We start from the raw sequence: 21,989 nt of genomic DNA, 5'->3' as shown, positions 1-21,989 counted from the left end.
AGCTGGGTGAAGAATGGATCTTTAGGAGCACCCACATTCAGTGATTCACAGGGATTTGTGGTCATGTGGTTGGTAACTTTAAAGTCTTTCCCTCATCCAGCGTGGAAGATTTAATGAAGCAAACTTATTCAGTTGATTTTGAAATTTTGAATTTATCAAAAACCAGAAAGGAAAGAGTCACTTAAACTGCATGGGAATGAACCAATAACACAGGTGTGCTTTGACACCAGGTGAGGTGTGCACTGTGGTATTTCTTTACCATGCCAGGCAGCCAGTGACTCATAGGTGAGTTATAACAAGGGTGGGGCTTTTGGAAGGGCACAAAGTGTGGTTCTGGGAGTCATTTGGCTGAGCTCAGTGGACTGAACTTGGATTACAAAAAATGGTTTTTCTCTTTGAAGCAAACTAAATCTATTTTTTTCTTTTGTACCTCAGTGATGTTGAACTACATATTTGAACTGCACCCAAAACTTCCTGTCCTGTGAAGCTAGACCAAACTGTGCCTGACATTCAGCACCATGAAGAAGCAGAAGGCCCTGTCACCTAGAAAGAAAAAAACTTGCTAAGGATTCAGTTGCTGTTCCTTCTCTATGTGTTTATTAGTATTTGGTTCGTGGTTACACATACCTATTCTCCTTGCTTTTCTCCTCCCTTTTTTTGCCTGTCACCCTATAAAACCACACATTTTATGCATGTCAAGAGCAGTCTGGAACCTATAACACGGTTTACCTTTTGCTTGTCTTTGAAGACAGAACGTGTCCTTAAAGAGATAATGGTTAGTTGAAAGTATATGGATTTCCTGGCTGAAATCTTTGTTTCCATGGAAGACAGCACATACCATTTTAGTTTCCATGAAAACCTTTTGCTCTGTGGAAAAGTAAGTATCCTGTCTCCAAACAACAAATTCACCAAGAATATGGTGTCATAAACAATTTATTTCATTGTTTTCAAAAAATATAATAGCCATGGTCATAGCTATAATTACCTGATTAATTTTTCTTACCATGTGACATATAATGTAGAAAAAAGTAACTTCCCCAAGAGCAAGGCTAATCTTGGCTAGTTTTTATCTGTACTCTTGAATCAACTAATTAAGTAGATTCAGGCATTTTTAGCCATATCATAGTTTCTGAGCCCGAAGTAGTGAATTGGTGTGAGGCCTGAGTCCTTTGGTTGGTATAAAGATTGTTTACACTTAACAATAACAATAACAACAACAACAACAACAACAACAAAAACCCACTGTGTTCATGACCTGCTTTTTTCAGACTTTAAGTCATTTTCTCAGACCACCATGTGGAGTAGTTCTGTTTTCAGTCTGTAGGCTCCTGATTCAGTGATCTTGCTAAGGACTGATCAGTGGTGGGGCACCTGGCTGGCTCAGTCTGGAGAGCATGCAATTAATCTTGGGGTCATGAGTTTGAACCCCATGTTGGGCATAGAGTTTACTTTTTAAAAAAAGAAAGGAAAAGAATTGACCAATGGCAAGCATGGCCCCTTAAAGAAAATGCCAGAACCTCTTGCATAAACTAACCAAATCTTGAAGTACATCAGTTGTGGGATTTTCCCTGGTGCCCCAAATTATTTGCAAGAGTTGGCAAAAGGTGTTAGTGCCAAGAGCTTCTGTGGAGTTTGTTTTTGGTTCTATGATGTGAAACGCAGTGTTGTGTAGAGGTGCTAGAAACTGGAAGTGGACAGAGGTGTGTCTTGCTCTGGATTGGCCATTTTGAGGTCTTGGGCAAGTGATGACACTTATTTGAGTCTCAGTAGCCTATTAAGAAATGTGTCAATAAGATCTAGAAAATGAGATAACATGCTTCTCTGAGATCTGAGATCAGTTCTTCTAATATTATTCAAGTGTTTGAGACGATCTGGAGCCTAGTTTCTTTAAGAATAATTATCAAGTAGGTAACTGAGAAACATGCCATGTAAAGAGCCCAAGAGCTCCTACCATGTCAATGTCATTGCCTTGGACAAACTCAGAAAAGGAACTAAGACACAACTAGACTACAAGAAAGTGCTCATGGTATGAAATGCTTGAAAATGAAGTTGAGGTTGATAAAGGGCTCAGAAGAAGGTACTTTTGAAGAATACACATGCTATATAACATAAAGATGTGAAGACAAAGGAAATGATTTTAAAAGAAAGATTTATAGGAAGTTGTGCTATCTGATGTACCATGTAAAATCACTTTGCTGCCCAACTATGGATATCTAAGGTAGAAATTAACATTTTTTCAAGGCTTTTAGAATTTCAAGGACTTCTTAAAAAATTTATTAAAAGTGGTCCCCAAAGTTTACAGCACTTTTTTTCTTGTGAATTAAACTACTGAAGGACATATGCCCTGATTTTTTTCATTTCCCACGTGTTCTTGCAAGGAGCAGTTGATGGAGTTGTATGCACTATATTAGGGCTGGATCAGTCCTTTGACACATTATTGAACTTTCAGGTCAGAATGTCTGGGATTGTTGTTCAGCTCTGTCCCCATCATCCATGTGGCTTTGGTCTCATTATTTTTCTGAGCCCTTGTTTTTTCATCCCTATAGTGGGCCAGTAACAGTCATTCTGTCTACTTCACAGCATTGATGTGAGGGTCCAATAAGATCTTGGATACAGATGATTGTACAGTGATAACGATCTGGGTAGCTGAAGGTTAAAAAGACAAAGAATTGGCTAAGTTTTTAAGAAATCATTGTCTTAATTTCAGGTTCCCCTGAAGCAGACCCTGAGTAAAGGATTCAAATGTAAGTTGCTTATTTAGAAGGTGACCCCAGGAAGCACTGGTAGAGAGGGGGATGGGACAGTGAAGGGAAGGAAACCAGTGAAGAGTATGCTGTCAAGCCATTTACTACTGTGGGCAATTGGACCTCATTTCCAGATGGGGAAACTGAGGCACAGAGGGATCATGCCACTTGTCCAAGGTCACAGATCTACGAACATGAAGCTGGAATTCAAGCCTACACAGTGCCAATGGGAAGCCCTACTCCCAATCTCTATGTGATGATTCAGCTTATTAGGGCAGCCAGGCTGTGGGGTGTGGCAACAGGTTATGTGATGTTAGGAATCAGATGATCCTGGTTCCACTACCTACCAGACAAGTGAGTGATTGTCTGATCTCTTCAAACCTTGAATCCTTATATGTGAAATTTGAAAGCCTATTGTGAGGACTCACAATACTATTTCAAAAGCATAAACACATGGTAGGGCCAAAAAGCATAAACCTCATGTGTGGTAGCAGTCATTCACTCTAGTTAATATTGATTTCTCTGACACGGTGTTCTCAGATATCTGCAAAAAAAGAAGCTTTCTAAGTGTGGCTTTTATTTTGGGAAACAAGAAAGGAGACACCTTTACTTCCTACATGAGACAAACGCAATTTTGTAATATCAATTTTAAGATGGAGGCTAGAGAATTTGAAATAGCAGATACCACTCAGAGTCATCAAATACTGTGGTCCGTATTTGTTTAACAGTGTGTGGTGGGCAGGGTCCTCACGTTGGTGTGACTTTGGAGGTAATTACTTAGCTTTGTTGACCTTCATTCCTCCATCTATAAGAAGACAAGGGATGGAGTGGAATTGTAGGAATTTCTAAACTAAATTCTCTTTCTGCCAGATGGATTATACTAAGGTCAAAAACAGAAAATTGCTCTTGATACCTTTGGAATTCTCTGTGTATGTACAACAGGGGAGTTTCTCTAGACAGCCTTCTGTTGGCCTTTCCTTTAATTAATGAGATGCCAATTTACACATTACTCACTTCTTTTTTAAGCCAGCATCCATCTTGGTAGTTCAACTGGAGGAATGAACATAGGGGTGATATTGTGCCCACACATGAATGGACTGGTTAGGGAACATGTAGACCCAGACCCAAGAGACAGGAATGCTTCTTTATCATTCAAAGGAACATATAGAAATACAACCCCACAATAGCTTATGCATGTTCAAGTAGTTAGTTTGAGCACATACAGGCAGCACTATCCTGAACAAAGAGGCATAAGATATACCTAATGGAATATCCAACACAAGGAAGAAAGTTGGTTTTTTGTTTGTTTTTTCGTTTGTCTTTTGTTTGTCCACGTCTTTTAAGAGGGAACAGACCTCCGTGTGACCAGACAGAGGGGCATCAGAAACAACTAGGTAACATCTGTTACCATGACTTCATGGGCCTCGGGTCAAAGACGTCCACCTTCTCAGAAGACCCCTGCCCCAAATTTTGCCCTTAAGAACCCTGACTTGTAAGCCAGCGAGGAGTTTGGGGTTTTTGAGCATTAGCTCCTTGTTCTACTGGGTGACACCACACCAATAAATCACCCATCTTCCTTCATGGCCAAAGCGCCCTTGCAATTTTCCTTTGCGTGCTGCATACCAGATGGATGGATTCTCATTTACTTTGGTTATATTTTATCCAGAGATTAAACTCACCAATGTTAAAGGGACAGTTTTATAACATCTTTCCACAGTCAAAACTATATTATGAAACGTTTTCTAATAAAAACAATCAAAAGGCAGTGTAGGTCAAAATTCACTAAGTGGTGTAATTTAGATTTGTGCATTTCATAGTATATAGATTTTACCTCAAAGAAGGCGGGGGAATAACTATAGACAAATATTGAAGCCACATGGTATGCATGCAAAAGGGTTTGGGATGAAGTGTACTGATTCTACATCTTTCTTTGAAATGCATAAAACTTAAGAATTGATAGATGGATGGATTGATGGATAGTAATGTAATAAACAAATATAGTAAAATGTTAATTATAGAATCTAGGTGGTAGGTATATGAGTATTTATAGTAGAACTCTTTTAATTTTTATGTGATTTTATAAATATTCACAATAAGACATTTGAGAAAAAGGCAATTATTTTTCTAGTGAAAAAAGCACCTGGGGCCAGTCTGCACTACTAACTAGAAGTTTAATCTTAGGCAAGTTCACTTAGTTTTTGTATGATCAGTTGACTCATCTAAAAAAATGGGATAGAGTAAGAGCATTAGACTCATAAGGTATTTGTAAGGTTCTTAGCATGTAGTGTGATGGAAAAGTTTGTTAAATGAAATTTAAAAAGTCATCTCATATACAGGGACATTAGTGGGAGAACAGATTATACTGATTGTTTTTGACACTCAACTCTAAGAATGCAGAGTTTTATTAAAACCAGATGACAGGCTTATACAGCCTGAGGTATTTGTCATTTTCTCTCTAACCCAGGTAAATTTCATCTCCTACTAAGAGGTTGCAAGAATCATCAGGATGGGTCAATAATACTTAGTTTCAGTTTTCAATTCCTTCAAAAAATTCCACTTGCTTAAAGCATGCTCCCTGACCCCAGGCTCAGTGTATATGTAATATCTGGATATCAGTATAAAAGCATGTAGCTACCTGGTCATATAAAATAATCTAGTGATTCGGTGATTTTCAAAAAGAGAACAGTAAATAGTAGTCATGTTCTCCATCAAAGGTTAGGAAACCTGTAAATTAATTAGTAAGAGGTTTACACTTTGAAATTTACATAGAAGCCTGTGTGTCACATAAGTGGAGCTTTCCCCATCTTTTAAAGAACTAGGCATATGAACAGCAAAGGCAATTTAAATAACAAACAAAATAAGTTGAAATGAGAGTTCTTACTAACAGTAGATTAGCACAAATAGGTGGTCTTTACTCATTCCACAAATATCTTTGAGCACCTACAGGCTCTGATCTAGGTGCTGGGGGGTTAGTTATGAATAAGACAGAAATCTCTGCCTACATGGTATTTACATTCTAGATGTTGAGGCAGACAAGAGACAGGAAATCAGTTAGTATGTACGTCTGTGTGCAGGCCATGCATGCATGTATGTGTGCGTGTGTGTGTGTGTGTGTGGACAGTGTTAAGGACTAAAGAAAACAATCAGGAAGGGAAGGGAGGAGGTGAGAAGGTTTGCAATTTTTTTTTAAATTTTTTTTTAAAGTTTATTTTTATTTTTGAGACAGAGAGAGACGGAGCATGCATGGGGGAGGGGCAGAGAGAGAGGGAGACACAGAATCTGAAACAGGCTCCAGGCTCTGAGCCATCAGCCCAGAGCCCAACGCGGGGCTCGAACTCACGGACCGCGAGATCGTGACCTGAGCTGAAGTCAGACGCTTAACCGACTGAGCCACCCAGGCTCCCCAAGGTTTGCAATTTTTTAGATAGAGTTGTGAGCTTACATCTCACAAAGAAGGTAACATTTGAGTGAGGACTTGAGGGTAGGGAAGGTGCAGGCATGTGGACATCTGGGAAGTGCATATGGGAGAGGAGGTGTGAATGTCCCACATGGGAAGATGCATGGCCTGTTTGCTCCAGTGTGGCTGGAAAAGATTAAGTACAGGGAAAAGAAGCATGAGGTGAGTCAGAGACGACCAAGCCATAGGCTCTTATGGTCATTTTAAGGATTTTGGCTTTTATTTTAGAGTAAAATTTCAGCCATGGAAAGGATTGGGCAGAAGAGTGACATCTCTGGATTTCATTTCAACAAGACCCCTCTGGCTGCTCTATTGAGAACAGTCTTGCTGGTGGTAGTAGAAGAGAAGGGAGAGGCAGAAGCAGACTATGGTAGTTTTAAAATATGTCCATGAATTCTTTGATATTCTTCCCATTGAGAATTGGTTGGGGAGGGGGGTCCCTTGGACCAGGTGGGCTTGCTTGTGACTATTTCAACCTATCGAGTAGGGTGGTAGTGAAACCGAACTCTGAGGCTAGGTTATAAAAGGCCATGAGATTTCTACTCCATTTACTACAAAACACTCTTAAAGCCCTCCCTGCCAGTGAGACCACATTGGCAATTCCTTCTTGTCCTTTTTTTCAGCCATTCCAGCCCAAATGTCAGACATGGGAGTGAAGAAGCCATGTTGGAGACAAATCCTTCTGGCCCAGCTATTCCAGATCCAGCCAGTAGAGTCATCCCAATTGAGGGCCCAGACATCATGGAACAGGAAAGAGATGTCCTATTGTGTAATTTCTGAATTCTTGACCAGTAGAATCCATGAGTATAATAAAATGACTATTGTTTAATGTCACTATGTGTTGGGATGGATGATTATGCAACAATAGATAACTGGGGCACAGAGAGAAGAGATGAGCCTCCTACAACAATCTGGGTAAGAAATAATGGTGGCTGAACTAGGGTAGTTGCTGTGGAGAGGTGAGAAGTAGATTCTGGATATATTGTAGAAGTTGGATCATGTATTTGCTGACTGATCGAATGGCAAGTGAAAGAGAAAAGTCATGAGTGATGCTAGGGTTTTGGGTTTTAGCCACTGGAAGGGCAGAGTTACCATTTACTGGGATGGGAAAGACTATAAGGGAACAGGTTTGAAGGTGGAGGGTGGAAGTCTCAGGAACTCAGTTTTGGACATGGTAAGTTGGAGATGCCTTTTGATGATCCAAGTGGAAAGTTGGTGGTTGGAAATGACATAGATACACACACACATACACAATCATAAGACAAGATCAGATCATTGTGAAAGAAATGTAGTCAGAAAAGAGAAGGGGTGGAAGAACTGAGCCTTGGGTCACTCCATTGTTTAAAGGTCAAGGAGATAAAGAGAATCCAGGAATGGAAACTGGAAAGGAATAATTAGTGATATAGGAGTATTGTATTGTAGAAGCCAAGAAGAATGTGCTTTAAGGAGGAGGGGCTGATTACTTGGGTCAAATGCTGCTGACAAGCCAAGTAAAATGGGTCCTGAGAAGCCACCATTGGATGATGGAATTTGAGGGTTTAAGACTATCATTTATTGAGCACCTATAATATGCCAGGCATTGTATTGAACATTCTTATAATAGCAGTAGAGGAGAAATAGATGGCTGCAGGCTAACTTCAATAGATGATAGCTATCATTTATTGAGTATCTATTGTATATCTGATAGTTAAGGGGAGACTTACATATGCTATCTCATTTAATCCTCACCATTGCCTTGTGGGGTATGGATCAGGGATGTGAAGCCGCCCAATGTGGCACAGCTAGTAAGGGTCAGAGCTGGGACTCAAACCCAATTCTCTCTGATGTTGAAGCTCTCGGTCTTCCTGCTATCATTCCTCCTGAAGTGGTTTCCTGGGAAATCCTGGTGAAAAGCCACCAGAAAAGAAATATCTTTCTAACTTCAAGTTAAGTTTTGCTCAAGGTTTTTAGGGAGGATTTAAAAATGGTTTCCTAGTAAAAAACTATGAATGCGCTGTAGAGTAACTTGCAAAATTCTAATATAAATTTTCTAAGTAAATAAATAACACCTGTGGGGGCTTGTCACCTGAGTGGCTTTGGATTACATGTGTTTTTCTCTCTTTGGTGAATCAACTTGTGAATTCATTACCCTGTCTTCCCTGGAGAGGTTGATTTGCTGGTTATTCTGGTTGGGTTGTGAGGGCAGATATAGCCTAATTAACAAAGGCACTCTCCCAAAGGCTGAGGTTCTTAACCTGGAGATTTGAGAAAGTCAGGGAAGGCATGAATTCTCTACCTGGAAAACTTTGGGACTATGGACATGTTTGTTTCTCCACAGGAAGTATCTATCAGCTTCTCAAAAGGATCCTTGACTTCCAAAAGGCTAAGCCCCACATGGCAGAGAAAGACCATCAGGTATAACTTGTAGTTATGAGGATAATCATGATTTTCACACAATCCTTTTCTTGGGCAACTTTTGAAGGCCCAGTTATGTCATATCTAGAGAACACTAATGGTGACCAGGCCTTATGATTGCATTGTCTAACAAAAGGTTTGTGGGTCACTTCCTATGAAGCCTGAGGAATGAGATTTGACCAGTAAAATATTGTCAGTTCTCTGACATTTTGACGGACACCTTGGTACATAATATTTGGTCAGGAAAATCAAGTATATGTGGTTGGTCATAATTGTTCCTCAAACTTGCACATCCCAGGACCAAGTGTTAACAACTCAGGAAAATGAAGATGTGAGATTCCTCTATTGCTTTTTAAAAATATATAGTCTAAGTTAAGAAAAGCCAAATTCCCTGAGCCATTTTCCTGAATATATATGAGAAAATATCACTCAATTAATGACCTCTTATTTTTATCGTCCTATTTGCTTATAGTTCCGAGGTTATAGATTTGTGACTGGTAGCAATGTTTCCTTTAAATCCATGCTATTTGAATTTTTAGATTAGATGCCAATATTTAAAAATCAGCAGATCCCACCAGTCCCCCCACCCCGCCAGGCACCTCTCCCCACCCCATTTGGATTTCCAGCTTCTTTTGAAACTCTTAAGGCAGCAGGATTCAGATTGGCTATGTGATGTAGATTGGGAACAATTCTGAATACTTCTCAGAGCTATGCTTATAGTGTTGTTTTTTAAATGGTTAATCTAAATTTCAAATTTGTTTCTAATTTAGTGGCAACAGCTCCTTCTCACGTGAATTTATAGGTTGGTATACTTTAGAATTCCAGAAAAACTACATTAGTTCAGTCCTACTGAGACAAATGTGACAATACTTAGTGAAAAGATTAAGTGTATTTAAAAATAAATATAGTTGATTCTTTGCAAGTAATTAGGTTAATATCAGTCTATCGCTAGTAGTATTTCCAAAGGGAGAGTTTTTCTAGGACACCTTAACAAATAGACAAAATTAATTTTATATGGCCGATATTAAATATGCTTAATTAAAAACATGTATCATTTTAATTAATAAAAACATCTGCACCTGAGCACACATGCTCCCCTGAGTCAGCTCTTTCTTTGTAGATAATGCAGTAAATTACAGGCCTCCTCAGGTTAAATAATTACACTCCAAATTTGGCAGCATTCAAATGATTGTGCTTTTGCATTGGTGATATTTGAGTTTATTGTATTTGGTATTTGGCTATGCCAGCGAGACACTGATCTTAAAGCATACAGCCATTATTTCAAAACACAAGCCAAACAAAAGTGTACAGTTTAGGGAAAGTCATCTTTGCCACAGATTAAATGCAATGGATGGCCCAGACAAACTCTTCCCTCAAAAGGCAATATGCCAGTACTTCTGCAAATGGTTACTAAGCGAGATTGCAGAGTGATTTTTCTGGGCATTTTAAGAAATAGAATATCCACGTGTTCATTTATCTACTGCTGCTTAACAAACCACAGTTAAAACCTTGTATGTTTGCTCAGAAATCTATAATTTGGGCAGGGCTCAGCTCAACACATCACTACTGCATGAGGTATCAATAGGAGCAGATAGACACCAGGGCTAGAGGACCCACTTCCAACATAGGTTACTCACACAGTAGACAAGCCTGTGCCACATCTGAGCCAGGGGCACGACAAGGATACTTGGTTTCTCTCTACTTGGGCTTCTCTTTGGGGCTGCTTGGGCTTCCTCGAAGCATGGTGGCTGGGTTCCAAGAGCAAGTATTCTAAGAAGACTGAGATCAAGCCAGAGGCTTCTTGTAACTTAGTCTCAGAAGTTCCAGATTATCCCCTCTGTCTCATGCTATTGGCCAAGTAAGTCATTAGGTGTAGCCCAGACTCAAACCTCTCAATGAGAAATATCCCAAAGAATTTGTAACTATCCTCCATCTATCACATCACATGTCCAATATGTCACTATTAGCAGGAAATGCCTATTCAAGGTGGCCATGTGTCCTGGAAGAAAGCTTCTGAATATCAAATTATTCCAAGGCTCCATCTGGGGTTCAGTCTGAGTCCATATTACTCAGAGTCACATGATTACACAGTCTTTTATGATTAGGCTGAAGATAATCCATAAGCCCTGTTCTAGAAGTCACCAGATATAAAACCTACACAGCCTGAGAAAACCACATCTGATCAAGCCAATTTTCTTCTCAAAACTGCCTCATTACAAATATATATGGCTATACACTTTTGTTGCTCTATCTCTTGCATTCTGATGATTTCTTCCTGCAAGCACCTATACCTCAGTTTGAGGGCTTTCTCTGGTCATACATACTCAGGCTAGAAGTGCTCTGTGGTTAATGTTCCTCAAGCATCCCTCAACTGATGATGGACAGGACTTCACTGATATATACCTCTTTTTCTTGTGACTTAGTTGGGGCAACATCACGGCATATTCTACATCATCACTGACTTGTCCCCCCAAATCTGAGCCCTAGTTGCCCACAGTGGTAACCTGTTCATGAATGTATTTTCTTCCTTGTCTTCTGTGTCTCACTTAACCATTCCCCTAATTCCTGGGTTCACCTCTCAAATAAATTACTTGCACTCAAATCCTTATGCCTGGGTCTGTTTCTTAGAGCATGTAAATTAAGACAAAGATATTTTATGATCTTATTCTGCCTACTTTTACAGGCTTATTACTGCTTATCTCTGTTAAACAACCTAAACTTAGTCCCATTAACCCAGCCTCCCAAGACCAAACACATCTTGATGTTTGTCTTGATGTTTTGTATCTTTTTAAGACCATTTCCCTTTGTTAGAATGCCTTTTCATGACTGTGTTCCTGGCTACTCTGCCTTTAGGAGTCAGTCCAAGAGTGGCTTCTTTGACTTCCTATCCTGGGTCAGATGCCCCCTCCTCTGTACTCCCAAATATGGATCATATACCTCTGCTCTGACACACTGTTTCCAAAGATGGTCACAAAAATTCCTCCAATATCCACAACCTTTTGCAAGCTCACCCCATTAAGAAGCAGACCCCATTTCCCTTCCCCTTTCATCTGGACTGGCCTTGTGACTAACTTTGACAACAGAATGTGGCAAAAATGAGCCTAAGCCTTACAAGGATTTGCCGTTTCCATTTTCATTCTCTTGGAAGCCAGCCTTCATGTAAAGAAGCTTGAGCTACTCTGTAGATACTGAGAGATCACATGGAGAGATTATCCTTGTGAAGGAGACACAAGATGTCCCAGACAACAGTCAGTATCATGGTCTCAGTGGGTCCATATTGAATGCTCATTAAACACCATATGGAGCCCAGACAGCCATTCCTACCAAGCCTTGCCTGAATTCCTAGCCCACAGAAATCAACATCAGTTGTTTAAAATGATTGAATTTTGGGGTAATTGTTAGACAGCAATGGAAAACTACAATATCTATTATAGAACTTGTCATTAAATACCATAATTACTTATTTACTTGTCTGTCACATTTGTGAGCTACTATAAATGGAGACAATTTTCATCTTAATAGCTGTGACACCTGACCTATGGGAATGCTTTATAATGGCGAGCCTAGGAAAAAATGAGGCTTCTTAAGGAGATCACAGAGAAACCTAGTCACACTGGAGATTTTTTAAAGGAAATGAGTACCAAAAACCAAAAGGTTCTAGAGAATGATTGTGGAAGACAAGAGTGGATGAAAATTCAGAGCAATTGCAAGGGACCTCCAAAATGTGTATTAGAATTCTTCTAATAATTGGTGAGATTATTGACCTCTGTTTCAATCCATATGCAGCCTAGATGGGCCCCACAGTCACAAGTATTTACGAGGGCCTGTCAGGCAGTAATCACTCTGTGCAATTAAACTGTACATCATGGTTCTCACTCTCCGGAAGAAGTTTACTGTAACAGAAAAGCAGATGTACCAACACATTGTGGGCTGCAGGAGGATATGAAAAGGTGGGGAGGACAGAAGGCTCAGATTCAATGGTTTTAGACCTAGGCAGGATTTCCACTAATCGGCTTCATCTTTTCCCTTCACGTAGTGTTTACCGAGTACCGCCTGGGCATGGCACTCCCTCTCCCTCTTATGCTGAAGCCTCGCCAAGTTGAGAGGAGTTTCTCACATGTTCCACACTCTGTCATGCTTCGTAGCCTTTGCTCTTTCCCCCTTCCTTCCTGGAATGATTTATGACCCATGCTTCCATGCCCTTCACCTAGCAATACTTGTATTCCTCTCTGGAGCTCCTCCCCCTTCTTTTCCTCATCCCGTCCCCAGGAAGAAACCCCCCATTTGCTCTGCCATTTCAAATGTCTCCAGATTCAGTGTGAGTCCTCCCTGCTCTGCAAAGCCATCACTGACCATCCCAACCTGGGGTTTCCTAGAATGTGGTGGAAAGGGAACTGGCTTTGGAGCAACATGAATTTGGGTTCAAATCCTGGCTGTGCCGCTTATGATTCTGCACAAGCTCTTTAATCTCTCACGTTTCCTCATCTGTAAACTGGGCATGATGCTCCCACTTCATAAGGCTGTAATGAGGGTATGGGAGATCGCTACATACAGTGTTTAGCTGAGTCCTGGTATGTAACACACCAGTGATACATGTTATTTTCTTCCTCCTCTCTGAACTTCTGGCATTTAATATCTGTACCACTCATTTGTCCTCAAATCATAGTTATTTTGTGACAGCTCCTGTCCTGTACCATCATTTAACTTAATGTTATTCCTTGCTCATTTTTAATATACGCTTCCTCCTAATATCTAAAATATAACTTTTTATATCTTTATATGTCCCAAGAACAACAGATTCTTAATAAATATCAGTGCATGAATGAATAGACAGTGGAGTGGGTGGCTGCCTCTTAGGGCTTTCTTTTTTTTTTTTTTTAATTTTTTTTTTTCAACGTTTATTTATTTTTGGGACAGAGAGAGACAGAGCATGAACGGGGGAGGCGCAGAGAGAGAGGGAGACACAGAATCGGAAACAGGCTCCAGGCTCTGAGCCATCAGCCCAGAGCCTGACGTGGGGCTCGAACTCACGGACCGCGAGATCGTGACCTGGCTGAAGTCGGACGCTTAACCGACTACGCCACCCAGGCGCCCCTCTTAGGGCTTTCTATAGTACACTTTGTAAAGTACAGCGTTCCAGGTTAAGAACTCACTCAATTAGAATAACTCTAATTTCAGGGTATTTTTTTTTTCCAGGAAAGGAATGATTAGGGAAAAGTTCAACACTTTTCCTTATCCTACTGGATCAGTGTAACAGAGGAAAATGAAGACCCATCCCATGAAAAGATAACTCGGAGGCAATGCAGTATTGAGAACAATGAAGACACAAAGACTACCCCTCCAGCTCCAGGCTTTTTTTTTTTTTTTTAATATGCATGTATGACCAGATCAGAGATAATGACTGAGAATGAAAGAGCAATTATGTGAAGAGTAATCCCCAATTGATTACATGGGAATTAAGTAAGCTGATAGGAAATATCAAGTTTGGATTAAGATATTAAGGGCCCTCCTGTCATTTAGATGGAAACAGTCGTGAGGAGGGAGAACAAATCCTCTGTGACTGACTGAGGATCCATCTGTCAGGAGTAAGGGGTAGGATGACATATTATAAGTGAACGAATAAATGGACTTAATCAGGGATGAAAACCAAGGATCAGTGCACCCTCAGGACATACGAGACTTAAAGAGAAGACAACACAAAATAGGGCCAAGCTCCAAAAAACCTCCAGAAAGGAACTCCAGAAGTTTTCTAGACAGGTGTCTGCTCCCTTGCTAGTCTTGAGGTTGCGGTAGTGAGCTGCACTCCATTGTGAGGCTGGCAAAGCCATGCTACACTGGAGCAAAGAGCAGGAGGGTTCTTGAGAGAGTGCCTCACAGTGATTTCAATATGCTTTTTTATGCCAAAGGACCCTTCGTTCAGTCTTATAGAGTCCCACGATACATAAAAGAAACAGAAGTATTGCTGTATGATTGCAAAGAAGCAAGAAGAGAAAGGGTGAGGGGATCTTGGAAGATGATAATATCTTGGATCCCACTTCCTAGGACCTTATGCTTGGCAGAACATGTTGGGAAAACCACTGGCCCAGGATATCTATAAGCCTTTATGAATTGCTCTTGTCAACTGGCAAGGTTTTTGGCTAAGATCCAGTTGGTTAAAGCCTTCCAAAGCAAAATGTACTAAAACTAGAGACTAAAGATCATGTAGTAAAGATGACTTCATCCCCCTCGAGGGGAAAACAGGCCTTTGTCTGCTTTACTACACCAAAATCTCAGCAGGGTTTATTCTTTCTGGAAAATATTCTTCAAGTCATAACTGAGACTTTCAGTGGAAGCCAATTTCAATTTAGTAACACCTAAATATATCTGAACCAACAGGTTCTGGATGGCTCTTCAGAATGAGCTGTTAGAAGAGACAAGAGCAGCCTTCATATTTCCTAAGAGAGGCCTTGATGTCCGAGGATATTTTCAGTCTTACAGGACGGTTTAATAATGAATCCTTGGGATCTTGAGTTTCATCCTAACTTAAGAGTGAATATAACCATTGAGTTAAGTTTCTAACCTCAGACACTAGAAGGGTAGTTACAAAACCAAGAGAAAGTAAAGAGACAGAAGAATGGCTTTGAAGGCCTTTCTGCCAAATGAGAGCCCTCAGGGTCATGCTGGCTGAGAGTGTAAGTAGGTTTGTGGCCAGTGTTCCCGGCATGTCAGGAGTGTAGAGCGTCTTGGGTGGTTAGTAGTCTGAATCAACACTTACTGACAAATAGATGGTGGATACTATCATGACTGTCCTCATGGGAAAGATAGGAGTTGAATGTTTTCTCTTCACATTGCAGTAGGTTTCAGATACTCAGCTGAGAGAGACCAGACCTGAGGTTTTTGGTGGACACTTCAAAGCCGAGGGTAATGCCTATTGTTAAGAGGGGGACACATTTTGGGACCACTGCCTTTTCACACATGCTCCAGGCTCCAGAGTGCCCCTCCCCATCCATGTCTTTCAACTGGAAGCATGAATTTAATTCACTGAGAGGTGGACTGGCCCCCAGCCTGCCTTTCCTGTCCTGTGATCTTACAACAATCTGACCTTTTCCCTGGGTGGATGCTGGTTCCTAGGGGATGGATGTGTAATGCAGGACAGCAGGGGTTCCCCGCCCAGCTCCACATTCCTAAGAGTGAAGGCACCTGTTTGGCTATGCTAATTTGCTCCTGATGCAGGTGAGCTCACCCCTAGCTGCTTTAGCACAGAAGGGAGGAAAGATGCCTTTTCACAGGTACCTTATATACCTAGGCTCCCTCTTTGAATGTGCTGACAACATTTTCTTAAGTTCCTCTTCCTCCTCAGTAACATCCCCATCAAACATTCTGTCAGAGCAAGAGCCAAAAACAGAAAAAAAAAAAAAAAAGTATCAAATGGGAAAACAATGAAATGCCTGTTTGGTTCCTGTGTGCAGTGAGCAACAATAAGCCACACTTTCTGAAGTGTCTCAGAAAGGAATGCCTGTGATGTTCTTTCAAAGAAGGACTCTGGCCCCAAACCAAGCTGTAAGCCATGACAATGCTCCACTAAACACCAAAAAGAATTCGCCTTTCAGCCAGAGAGGCATTTCTCATGTACTGGGGGAAAATGCCACCCATACCACGTCACCTCAGCACATTTACTGTCACTCCCCTCTTCCTGCTGAAGCCAGAGGAACGTAGCACACTGTGACTGTTGGGTGGACTGAAACTCAGCTGAGGAGTCTGAGCCCTGGGAACTCTGCCCCCTAAGATGTGCTCCCGGGAAAGCAGGAGTCTAGGAGGTGTGTTTGTATTTTAGGGAGTTTATGGCTCTTGGGTCCTCTCTCCTACAGAAAGACCTTCTCCCCTTCGTCCCCACCTAAACTTTCCCCGTAGCCAGGCATTTGAAGTTAGCTGAAGTGTCAAAACACTTTGTAAAAAGGCCATTGAGTCAGGAGGGCTTCACCCCGCCTGGGCAAGTTCAAGTCCTTCAGAGGAAAAGGGGAGGGATCGCCTCTTACCTGGGCTTCTTTCACTATTCCATTTTTCGTGCAGTTTCCACTTTGCAGGCTGTCGCTCTGTTTCCTGTGATTGTGCAGATTCCCATTGCAGACAGCACCACCTCCAGGATTAGCCATTTGTGTGAAATGATGGAATCCAGCCGGTTTTCGTCCAGAGGTTCTAGGCAAGCTTTAGTTTTGAAGTTGGTGAGGGAATGAGAGAGGAAGCACTTTGGGCTGAGTCCCTGAAGGAATCCTACCGATCAGGCTTTCCAGAAGAAGAGCAACAGCCTATCTTTGGGGCAGATCTTTGAAACAAAAAACAATTGGTTACCTTTACACTCCTCAGCTCAGAATGTGACCTTCAGGACAACAAACCTGCTTTTGAAACTAGAAAGGAGATTGTCCATGCTGGCTCCTGGGGGGGCTGAGGAAATCTGGAAACTGCAAAACCCAGAGGCAACTGCGAGGAGGCCGGCTGAGGGGGTGGAGCATCTTTTAAAGATACACACACACAGAGCACAGTCAAGGTCTCCTATGTGCAGTCAGTTTCGAATTTACGTCTACCCCCACCCCTCCCTCCTGCCTCTAATTACAACTTTTGGTTGTAGACCAAGCTCAAGGTCAACATTTTACCCCCCACAAAACAACACTCAGCAGTGGTTGCCTGGGCTAGCAAGAAGGAGAGGAGAATGGGAAGTTACTGTTTCACTAGCACTGAGGTTTTTAGCTGGTTCCATGGATGGTGGTGATGGTTGCACAACAGTGTGAATGTACTTAATGCCACTGAACTTTACACTTCAAAACGGTTAAGATGGTAAGTTTTGTGTGATGTGGCACACAATAATACATAATACAAAATGGCAAAAATAATAATAATGTTCAGAACCCGTCTGATGTTAAAGCCAGTGATAACACAAGGGGTATTGGCTCATCCAGAATTCCAGTAACACGAATCTGGGAGACAGAATATTTGGTTTCTGGTTAAGGCTGTGTTACTTTACCATGTGACTTCAGGAGAGCCATTTGCCTTCTTTTTTGCCTCATTTCTTCACATGTACAAAGAGACAAAACATTTTCAGTGGGCCTGTGGCTGAGGGGGCAGCAGGAAAATAAAAGTGTGGCCTGGGTTTGTTATTGACACAGGTGTTGTGGGGCAGATGGTGAATGCAGTGCCACAGTCCTGCTACACCTCTGGTTTACTCATTAACTCTTACTGTCTCGATGCTTTAGTTACTAGAGGGCTGTTTTCTCCTACCATCAAATGGCATTGTAGTTTGTTGGACAGTGTCAATCATTTACAGCTTGTTCAGTCCTCAAGCCCACTGTCATGGTTGCCCTGAATGGAGCCTTCTTTAACATCAGGCACTTAGGAAAAAACAAAAAAACAAAAATGAGCCATTTATTGGATCAATGGACAAAAACAAAGACACACACAAGCAAAAAACAAAAAACAGAAATGGTCCCTGTTGTTAGAGCCTCATTTCTTGGTTCTCAGCTCTCTAGGACTGGGTTCATTTCCCAGTCCATTGGCTTATGGAGGAGGTGATGATAATGCTTCTTCTAACCATGGTTTGCATGTGAGGGTTGCCAATTTTCCACCTCAGGGAGAGCTAAAGGAATAAGGTGAGGTCTTAGGCCAAATAATGAGATGGGGCTAATGCCAAGTGTGCCCACACCTTTGTTTCTCAAGCTCAGACTTTCTATTGCATCTCTCCCAACCTTTGTTATCAGAGCAGAGCTAGCTTTTCCCTGGCTAACTGTAACTCCCTGTTACACTAGGAGTTGGGAGTTATTTGTATTGGCTTATTTCCTTCTAGACTTATGCGAAAAGGAGATGAAAAGGTAGGATGGGACACTGATAACTGCTGGCCTGACTGCCCCAGCTTACTTAGGGAGACAGGTTGAAGGGGTGCCTGGATGGCTTAGTTGGTTGGGCATCTGACTCTTGATTTTGACTCAGGTTCACGGGATCCAGCCCAACATCGGGCTCTGGGTTGACAGCGTGGAGACTGCTTGGGATACTCTCTCTCTCCCTCTCTCTGCCCCTCCCCTGATCTCACGCATGCTCGCTCTCTCTCTCAAACTAAATAAACATTTTTTTTTAAAGGAAGACAGGTTGAAGACATGGTGTTATTTTGACTCAGCTCTAATTATCCATACAAAGTTTTTTTGTTTTTTTTAATAAAGATTTTGAGATAAAACTAACTAAATTCTGTACATTAGATGTTTCTATCCCTCTTCCTTTTCTTTTCTTCTTCCTTCTCCTTCCCTTTCATCTTTTGAATTTCCTTTTCCTTTCTTCCTCCTCTTCCTCCTCTTCCTCTTTTATTTTTTGTTTTTATTTTCTTTTTACAAGGGGACAAAAACCATATATAAAGAATACATCTCAAAACAGAACTGAAATCTGCATCACTTTGCTTTCCCCCTATTGTCAATTGCCAACTTTAGATAATCACACGTCAACCTTCTAGAAGTATCTATTACATGTCCTCATTCTTGAAACTTTTCCACTTTGCTTGCCATGTTGGAATATGTGAGTTGCAATGTGCACAAAATCATATAAAGACAGCAACCATTTGTCATCAGGCACCATGGACATGCATAATCATGATGGCTCATTGTGTCTCCAGGAAAAATAAGTGGGGAGGTTTGTTTGCATTGTGTTGTAGCTTTGAGTTTAAACACATTTATTGCTATGGTCTGAATCTTTGTGTTCTCCTAAGCTCATATGTTGAAATCATGACCCAAGGTTATGTGGTATTAGGGAGTGGGGCAGTTGGGAGGTGATTAGATCATGTTGGGAGAGTCTCCATAAATGAGATTTGTGTCCATACAAAAGAGGTCCCAGAGAGCTCCCTTCCCTCTTTAGCCATGTGAGGTTACAGTGAAAAGACAGCCATTTAAGAAGCAGATTCTCACCCGACACCACATTTTCCAGTGCCTTGATTTTGGACTTCTAGCCTCCAGAACTGTGAGAAATAAGCTTGTGTTGTTTCTAAGCTACTCAGTTTAGGGTATCTTGGTATAGCAGCCGAAACATACTAAGACCTCAATCAACACTAAATGCCACCTGAATGTTGGGTATGATTTGCTGTTTCTGAATAACTAAGTGAACTTCAGATCAACCAGGAAACTTAGTAAGTATTTCAATAACTGTCAAGTATCGGTTTTCTACGCCTCTCCATACAATAACGAACAAGACAAACACAGTCTCCACCTTCACAGAACCAAGAGTTAGCAGCACTTACATATCCTTTCAAGAAATCTCATTAGTGAAAGTAAAAAGAAACCTGTCCATTAGTGTATTAAAGGCAAAGATGAAATCAGTTTACTGTGGCCTTGTGGTGTTTCCTGAAGGGGATTCTTGGCCTAGATGCCCACTTCTAGAAGTAGGGAAGAAAGAGATGTTTAGAGGCCTGATAATGTGTTCTGAAAATGTTGGCAGAAAAGGGAATGAATGACAAAAGTAAATGGTCAGAATTTCACGGTGTCTAGAGATCTATTCTTTCTCTGTGACTCGGTCTTTGCTTCTGTAGTGGAGGGTGACGCTAATGCCAAAACTAAAGTCCCACACACCATGATATCTCTCCTTCAACTGCTGTCTGGAGAACCATCAACTACAACGAAGAGAAGTAACAAAAATTGTTATGGGTTGAGACATTTTATTGCATTAGCCAAATAATAAATACATTTTTTATTTTGCCTTCCTGATCCATGAAAATCCTATTAAATAGATGCCAAGATCAAATGGTATCTCTGTACCTCCTGGGATTTGATAGTCTGGGATTCCTCCTCAGAGAAATATTTAAACGTCCTAAAGTATTCAGACTAGAAAAATTTTAGTGCAAGGATAATTCAGATCCAAAGCTTTTCTTACCAATAAGTTGTAAACACCATGACACCAGAAGGCCAGATATCAGTGTTACAGATGTCAGGTGTCTGTTTGGTTTTTATTTCTTTCGAAACATTGACTAACAGAATGGCAAAGCTATATTAAGTTAGAAAAAAAAATCTTTTTATTGATGACTACTACCGCATGGTCAGCAACAGTGGAGTAATTCTGCTTTTCTCCTTGACATAATCCTCTGGGAGTAGTGTCTACTTGAGTTCTTGTGGTGGCAGTTACCTTCAGAATGCTTGTAGCAAATAACAGGCAGTGTCTCCCCTCCCTATGGATGCCCCTATGGATGTCTGGACTCTTTGGCTATGAAACAACATCTGTTAAAGAAAACCCTGAGAAAGAGGAACATAAATGCCATTTAATTTCACTTGTATGAGGAACCTAAAAAATAAAACACATGAATAAACAAATAAAAAGCAGAAATAGACCCATAAATACAGAGAACAAACTCTTGGTTGCCAGAGGGGATGGGGAGGTGGGTTGGGCGAAGGGCAACATGTGTGAAGGGGAGTGGGAGGTATAGCCTTCCAGTTATGGAATGAATAAGTCATGGGTATGAAATGTACAGCATAGGGAATATAGTCAATGATATTAGAACAGCATTGTATGGTGACAGGTGGTAGCTATGCTTGTGGTGAGCAGAGCGTAACTTATAAAGTTATTGAATCACTCTTTTGTACATCTGAAACTAATGTAGCATTGTGTATCAACTATACTTCAATAACCCTCCCCCCAAAAAAACTTTCAGAATTGAAATTTTCAAAACAAAACTAGGTACTTCTCAGAAGTACTTCAGAGCCTAGAGAAGTTCACTAGAGAATTCTTTGCACAAAGCAACGATGATTTACTTAAGTGGGTTTTAAATTAATACTTGGTATATTAAATTAGAAATTGAAAACCTAGTAAAGTTCAATCTTTGTATCCTATTAGGACTTTTGTATAAAATAAGAAAATACTTTTGTGATTCTTAATTCATTAATATTTGACTGATATATGTTGAGTAGGCTGAATTCTCCTGAAGCAAGAAGTGCCATTTATAAACTTAGTCAATGCACTGCCTTAAAATATTTAAAACTTAGTTAATTAAATGCCTTTAAAATTTAAAACATAAAAACACTTGACTGTATTTTATTTTTTTTAAGCATCTCAAATGACTACCGGGGAAACTTCTAGCCTTAATAGGCAAAACCCTGCCAAACAAAAAAATGACTTATATAAATTTAATAAATGTAAATAAATTTACATGGCAAATCGAGTTCTCAATATCCCAATGGTGTCTGAACTGGTTAGTATGCTGTTACACATCTTAACTTAGAATTACAAGACTTCTATGTTGAAAGCGCCTTAAATATTATAATTTTTAAGCTCATTCACACACATACATTATTCCTAAATTTAACAGGCAAGCATTAACACTGTGAATTTGATTTTCTTTATCACCTCCATACTAATGTCAGTATTCCCAGGATTCAAAATATGATCACCCAACTTTAGGG

At 40.7% G+C, this 21,989-nt stretch overlaps 1 protein-coding gene across 1 annotated transcript in view; it reads right to left on the bottom strand.

Annotated features, from left to right (window-relative positions):
- SPTLC3 (serine palmitoyltransferase long chain base subunit 3) overlaps window positions 1-17,051 on the bottom strand; it is a 131,645-nt gene extending 114,594 nt beyond the window's left edge. The window contains exon 1 of the mRNA XM_015079644.3: window positions 16,611-17,051. Coding sequence (XP_014935130.1) covers window positions 16,611-16,727 — 117 coding nt within the window. The 5' untranslated portion in view covers window positions 16,728-17,051. The remainder of the gene's footprint in view (window positions 1-16,610) is intronic.
- Window positions 17,052-21,989: the final 4,938 nt, after the last annotated feature.

The sequence above is a fragment of the Acinonyx jubatus genome, chromosome A3, assembly GCF_027475565.1.
Source record: "Acinonyx jubatus isolate Ajub_Pintada_27869175 chromosome A3, VMU_Ajub_asm_v1.0, whole genome shotgun sequence".
NCBI classification, from domain to species: Eukaryota; Metazoa; Chordata; class Mammalia; order Carnivora; family Felidae; genus Acinonyx; species Acinonyx jubatus.
This window is presented reverse-complemented; position numbering and strand designations above follow the sequence as displayed.